Here is a 7,532-nt window from a genome sequence, read left to right as displayed (position 1 = left end):
TTTCAATTTAACGATTTTGCTTAACCATTTTCTTCAAAGGCTCCTAGTTATATATATTTTTCACACTAATATATATATATATATATATATATATATATATATATATATATATTAAATTTTATTTTTAGATGTTGTAATACTTCACCACATCTGTCTTATGACTTAAGTATAAGACTCTGTGTGATAGGGTGTTACAAATATCAATTGTTCCTTGATTTTGAAAATCATGAATGTAGAAGAATTTGAGAAAAATATGCTTTATTCTATCACCTTTGATGTATCCATCCTTAAGTTGAGCAATGTATGCTGTATTATCTTCATTCTTAATAGTTGGAGCTATTTTATAATCAATCAGTCCACATGATGACGGAATATATTGGATTAAACTCCTGAATGAGAGCATTAAATTCAAAATGAGAGTGCTTTGAAATAACGAAAATTTATTACCTAAGTCTTCTTAAATTTTTATCAGAGTTTCGTACTGATAATGTTTCATGCTGATAACGTGTTGTGAAATAAATAAATAAATAAATGAATATAAAATAAAGAAGTATAAATAGAAAATTCTAATATTAATATTTGCCAATATTATTATTTTCATATAATAGAGATAATTCATATATATTTATTAATATATGTAGCAACGTACATGTAAAAGAGAGAGAAATATTATTTATTATTGTTGCTGTGTATGTAATATACTAATATCAGAAGCCTGACCTCTATTTATACACGTACTATATTTATATTTTCAAACTTTTTCTAATGTAATTCATTTTTGAGAACTTGAGCTGTCTACAATAAATAAACATCCACATATCTATTCTTATCATAATAAAAAATAATATTTTATAATATTGTTGAAATATAATGTGTTTAATCACATATAGAAAATATAAATTGAACCATTAAATTTTTACTTAAAATATAAATCTAATATTTAAATTTGTGTATTTTATTATTTTAAAATTTTAATACACAAATTTAACACTTAAATTTGTGTACCTTAAATTAAATTTTAGATATTTTTTCTTTTTTCTTAACAAATTTGACCTTTAAATTTATAGAAATTTAAAGAAGTCGAATCAAATTTTTTATATGCTTTTTCTAATTTTTTTAACAAAGTCTTTTTTATAATGATAAAAAATATATCTACCATTCTATAACGCTGGATAACACATTAAAAGACTCTATTAGTCTATTACTACAAAAATTGGATTCTGCCAATTTATTATGTATAAATATATTATTTTATTAGAACACATTCACCGAACATATATATTCTACGTATAAATATATTATTTTATTATTTTTAATTTAATTTCGATTAAATTTTAGTTGAATTTTTAAATCTTTAGTACTATAAGTTCAATAATCAATTCTATTTTTTTTTTTATCATAACCTTGATGATTAACCAAACCAAATCCACCCCAGACGTTGTGGTTTTCCTCCGTGGTTTGCTGTATGCACCTTGTCCTTCACATGCTTCTGTCTGGTCACAGGTGGCTGGCGTTTTACCGTTTGAATTATTTTGATTCCGTTGTCAACTATTGAGTTGGCCATAGACAAATATGTCAGAACGGATTGAATATATTAGTAGCATTGCATTTGCATATCAGCATAGTGTGGAACAACTACAATTATTGGAGAGAACATGAAATCACTGAAAAATGTTCGATACGCATTTGCCATTTTCAATTTACTTTTCATCCATTTATAATGTGATGTGATTTTGCCAAGGACACTTAGTCTTTAGACATGATGAGAAACGTGATATGGGATCTAGTGGCCTACAAAAGGATAGCGACGAGACTAGATTATATGAAAAGTGGGACCAGCTCTATGCGAAGGACCAATTGAGATGTTGCCACAATGCAATGAACAAGAAAGAAAAAAAAAAGGAAATACATCTTCTCTATTTTTTTAATATTTAGATAGAATAAAGTATGATTTTTTATATTTAATTTTATAAGTAAAACAAAAATAAATAGAAAAGAGAGCAATTAAAAGTAAAATTAAATATTAGATACCATCCAATTTTTTTTATTAAAAAAAATCGATTCCTAAAAAAAAATTCCGTCAAAACAAATTAAATAAAATAAAAAGAAGATCAATACCAATTTTTAAAGGATGTGATGGTGGGACATTCAGATCTCTTCTCCGCTCAATTTGTCAGTGTAGCGTGATGTAATGTTCGTTTGTTTCTATCTCGAACCTCCTTGTTTTTTATTTAGTTTAAAAACTTGATACAAAGGAAAAAACGATAAGATAAAAAAGAGCTTATTTCTCCCCACAAAACAAGAGAGCATATTTTGTGTGGTTAGAATTTGTCCTGACTTTTGTCTCTTACCAATAGGTTAGCTGCTGACACATTTACCGTTCACCAGTGTCCGTTTTGGTAAGCTACCAAATATTTCAGAAAATAAAAAGTATTTGTCCAATACATATTATGATTAAACAATAGTTCTACTATGTTTGATTGTTTTCTTTGACATGTTATATTAACTCTCAACATTTAACTGTCCACAAATGAAATATAGAAATTGACTTTTATATTAATTCCATTTTAATTTGACTATTACTTTCACTTTTATAATATATTAAAAATTTATTATAAGATAAAAATTTGTATATAATTATTTTTATATAAAATTGATTATTAAAAATTATTAAATAATTTAATATATTTATTTAAATTATTATCTAACTATTTTTAATTATCAATTTTTATGATGAGAGTTTTTATTTTATTGTTATAGAAACACAAATATGTTTGAATATATTATAAATTATGAAGTATAAATACTTTTTTAATTTGCTTTGCTTTGTCTGTATATCAAATATATTTTAGATACCATACTCATTAATACTTGTCTAACACGCATCTTCTACATTCAATCATGCTTAATAAAAAAAAATTTAAATATATTTGAACACATTTAAATATCATCATGTGTCAGTGTATCAAACCTTATTATTAATATGTATTCTTAATATGAGTTTAGAAATAGTATATATTATTAATTATTAAAACAAAATATTTTAAATATTTTATATAATTAAAAAATATTAAAAATAATTTATATTTTAATATCAATAAAATATTAAAATATTATCATAATTTATATAAAAAATACTTTATATTTTTATATATATATCATGTTCTCGTGTCTTATTAAAATTTTAAACTCGTGTATATGTGTATCTTGTATCGTACTGTATCTCGTATCTGTATTATACATCATAAATTATAAACAAACAAAAAAAATAATAAATTAGAAATCCCTATTTTTATATAATAACAACTAGACTGTAACTCAAAATAATGTCTCTCTGAAGTTTACCTTTTAAAAGCCAATATTTAATATATTTTATATTATTAACCAATAAATTATTGAAAAAAAATGTAAAATAAACATAAATCTTGTCTTATTAGTCACCAAAAAATCTTGTATCTTATTTATATATAAAATATTTTAGGTATATACCATTTTTTTTTAAATTTAAATAATAAAACTAGTTAAGTTACCACTCTTCTTGCCCCATAAACACTTTACTTACTAGTTCTCGTGTTAACCGTTACTGTTCAGCAAAGATCATTGCACTCAATATTGCTGAAAGCAGAAGCAAGAAGAAAGTATGGCTCCGAAGCTGGGGAAATCGGGGTCATTCCGGCAGAGCCTCGCGGAGAAGAAAGAGAGGCTTCTTTCCATGAAGAGTGACGGATATTCCCAACTAGGGATTCCCATGCCCATGGAGGAGGAGGAGGAGTACTCCGCCAAACGCTGCTGCTGCAGTTACCCGTGGTATCGAGGGTTTTCCGATGGGACGGTGAAGTGCTGGAAGAGTATGAAGCGCGTGGCGGTTAAGGCTTGGGAGATGGGTCGGTCTGACCCGAGGAACGTTATTTTCTCGGCGAAGATGGGACTTGCTCTTGCACTCATCTCGCTCTTAATTTTCTTCAAAGAACCCTTTCAGGATATTAGCCGCTACTCCGTCTGGGCCATCATGACCGTCGTCGTCGTCTTCGAATTCAGCATAGGTATGTGTGTTCGCGCCCTTTTTTTGAGGGAGGGAGCGGGTCAATTCTTTAATACTTGGAAGTTAGAATTCTTTTGCTGATTTATTTATTTTCATTGTTGGAATTGACCCAGTGGTTTTCGCATAAGGAATCCTGAATTGTTTAATGAACAGTGTAATATCACTGTTTCAGTATGATTTATACACACTATTGTTTTAAATTTTTTAATTAACTAGGATCTAATTCCTTATGTTTGATCTTATATTTATTTTCATCTTATATTTGATCCAATCTGTGTATCTTTTGCTTACAATTAATTAAACAAGTGAAATGGTGGTGCAGGGGCAACTCTCAGTAAGGGATTTAACAGAGGATTGGGAACGTTGTCCGCTGGAGGAATTGCCTTGGCAATGTCAGAATTATCGGCATTGGCTGGACCATATGACGAACTTATAGTTATCATTAGCACCTTCATTGTAGGTCCGGTTTTCCAATCACTTTCTTTTCTTGTTCATCAATATTCTATCTTTTTCGGATTTTGCGTGAGGATTTATTTTTAACATCTTTGCCTATACTTCGTTTTCTGACAAACTATGTGATATTATGATTGATAGGATGTTGTGCCACTTATGCAAAACTATACCCGACTATGAAGCCCTATGAATATGGGTTCCGTGTGTTCTTGATCACATATTGCTACATTACTGTGTCGGGCTATCAAACAGGGGAATTTCTTGACACGGCTATAAATAGATTTTTGCTCATTGCAATTGGTGCTGCTGTATCTTTGGGAGTAAATGTTTGTATCTATCCAATCTGGGCTGGGGAGGATCTGCATCATCTTGTGGAAAAAAATTTCACGGGTGTTGCAACATCTTTGGAAGGTTGTCTTACAGCATTTTCCTCATTATCACATATAATTACAAATTTCTACTTACCATCTAGTTTACTGATTCTGATTCTTTTCAGGTGTTGTCAATAACTATCTTAATTGTGTTGAATATAAGAGGGTGCCGTCGAAAATTCTTACTTACCAGGCTGCGGATGATCCACTTTACAGCGGCTATAGATCAGCTGTTGAGTCTACCAGTAAAGAGGATGCATTGGTACCATCTTTGTTTTCTGTCTTTTTTTGTGAATTTCATAACCATCACCTTCATTACTCATCATTGACACATTATTGATTGAAGCTAGGGTTTGCTGTTTGGGAACCCCCTCATGGTCGTTACAAAATGCTTAGCTATCCATGGAAGAATTATGTGAAAGTAAGTGGGGCGCTAAGGCATTGTGCATTTATGGTCATGGCTATGCATGGATGCATACTTTCTGAAATTCAGGTACTTTATCTGAAAACTTCTCTTTCTAATTTTTCTTTCAAAGCCTATGTTTACTCAGGTTCCTTTTTTATGCATAGGCCCCAGCTGAGATGAGACATGTTTTCCGTAGTGAGCTTCAAAGGGTAGGTTCTGAAGGGGCGAAAGTGCTCCGTGAACTCGGTAACAAAGTTAAGAAGCAGGAGAAACTTGGCCGTGAAGACTTGCTGTATGAAGTACACGAGGCAGCTGAAGAATTGCAACAGAAGATTGACAAAAAATCTTACCTACTAGTAAATTCAGAGAGTTGGGAAATCGGAAACCGACCAAGAGAGGAGGAGAGCAAGCCACAACAAGGGCCAGGCCTCTTTGACATAGATGAGGAACGAAAATTCCTGGAGTATAAGTCTCTTAGTGAAGCTGTTCTTGATCTCAGATCAGTTCAAGTTCCAAACGGTTGGGATGAAACTGGAAAATCAATCCCGGATGATCACACTGCCACGCCACAGCCTGCAGCTGTTGGCTCTGAAAACATGTTCAGGAAACAGATATCTTGGCCTGCTCATGTCTACTACAAAGCAGATACAGTGGCAAAAGAGGAGGAAGAATCAAGGACTTACGAAAGTGCTAAAGCACTATCCCTCGCAACATTTACATCGCTTCTGATTGAATTTGTAGCAAGGCTTCAGAACCTGGTGGACTCATTTGAAGAATTAGGTGAGAAAGCAAACTTTGTGGATCCTCTTGAGCAACAAGTACCAGTAACATCTGATGGGTTTTGGACGAGATTGTTTAATTGCTTCAGATCCAAGGAATGATGCATGAGAACATGCGGAGCTGCTGCATGTAAGTCATCCCTGATTTGAGTTGAAATTGTCATGTAATGCTTCCAGCATCACCCCAGTCTTCTTTTGAAAGATTTTGAGTGATGTCTTGAGTTCGGGAACTAGGCATCCTTTGAAGACAAGTTGAAACTTTTAAACACAAACTGCGAGAAATCGCTATCAATCTTATAAACTAGAGTAATAACTCACTTTTTTGTACATAAAATACTGTTTTGACTATAGCCATATCCAGTTTAGAACGTATAAAATTGGTTATTAACGTCTCTTAGGTTCTTTCCTAACTCTGAAATCTCCATGACCGTTTCAAGATATAGAAGGGTGATAACTCGTCCCTCTGCTTTGTTGGAATTTTCTTTCCTTTTCTAACTGTGAAATCTCCATTACTTGGGGATGCTTGGAGTTATGGTATTAGCACATCGTTTGTGTATCGTCTTCAGATGAAAATTGCCGGAACGTTCATTGAAACCAAAAATTAGTGTCTACTTAGATATTTATTTAGGTGCGGTTTGCGGTGACTGTGTGGATTGCATGAATATGGTGGCTAAGCTGCAGCATCCAATCCAGAAACGACCTGTGGCACATTTGAAGTAAACTGACCAAAGGTTTGACCCATCTAGTCACGGTAAACGGCTGAACGCACTATGGATCAGCAAACCAGTTTCAGCATTCAGGAGTGAACGATGGGAGAGAAATTTGTGAAATTCGGAAAACCAGACAGAACCCTTCATTAAAATTGGTGGAAAAATTTGAGAAATTCCCAAACCCAAAAATAGCAAGTGTCGTGCACTCGTGCTGGGAAGGCCTCGTCTCGAACTAGGTTCCGACTGTACTTGTTGCCTTAGTATCGGAAGGCGGTTGCCTGCAGTTACAGGCGGATACTTGTTGACCCAGGTCGTTTCTGAGAGAAGCAGGGGAGATCGCCACCACATTGAAGGTGTGAGTTCCTCAGCGGAGCAGTGGAGCTCCCCCTCGGCGCTGACGGTGTGAGAATACTATGCCTTTTCAATTACCTCAACGATGATTCCGTCCATGCTTCAATTTTCTAGAATTTGGTATACTATCTCTTTTCTTTTTTCTTCTGTTTTTTTTTTCTCCAACTGTGTTAGTAGATGATCTAAATTGAGATGCAGAAGTGGAAGTGAATTTTGGTGAAAGAGAATTTCTATTTGCAGCTGAAAGAGGGTACGATCGTTTGCTACTTTGCCCTATAAAATGGTTGTAAGTTTTTCTCTTAAAACGATCTGCTCTACGCAAAATTAAACCGTTAAGATATCTAACTAGCTCAGGATTCTTTATTTTTATAAATTAAATAAATGTAATAATTATCGAAATAAATAATTTAAAAATTATTT

General features: G+C 32.4%; 1 protein-coding gene across 1 annotated transcript; it reads left to right on the top strand.

Moving 5' to 3' along the window:
* The first annotated feature begins 3,463 nt into the window (after nt 1-3,463).
* Nucleotides 3,464-6,443, top strand: LOC112790282 (aluminum-activated malate transporter 9). The gene is made up of 6 exons (XM_025832610.3): nt 3,464-4,043; nt 4,365-4,502; nt 4,637-4,906; nt 4,992-5,128; nt 5,213-5,359; nt 5,437-6,443. Exons 1-6 carry the CDS (start codon nt 3,641-3,643, stop codon nt 6,151-6,153), a joined length of 1,812 nt encoding a protein of 603 aa, XP_025688395.1. The 5' UTR covers nt 3,464-3,640; the 3' UTR covers nt 6,154-6,443.
* Nucleotides 6,444-7,532: the final 1,089 nt, after the last annotated feature.

The sequence above is a fragment of the Arachis hypogaea genome, chromosome 3 (assembly GCF_003086295.3).
Source record: "Arachis hypogaea cultivar Tifrunner chromosome 3, arahy.Tifrunner.gnm2.J5K5, whole genome shotgun sequence".
Taxonomy (NCBI): Eukaryota; Viridiplantae; Streptophyta; class Magnoliopsida; order Fabales; family Fabaceae; genus Arachis; species Arachis hypogaea.
Note: the sequence above shows the minus strand (reverse complement) of the source record. Positions and strands in the feature narration are given on the sequence as shown.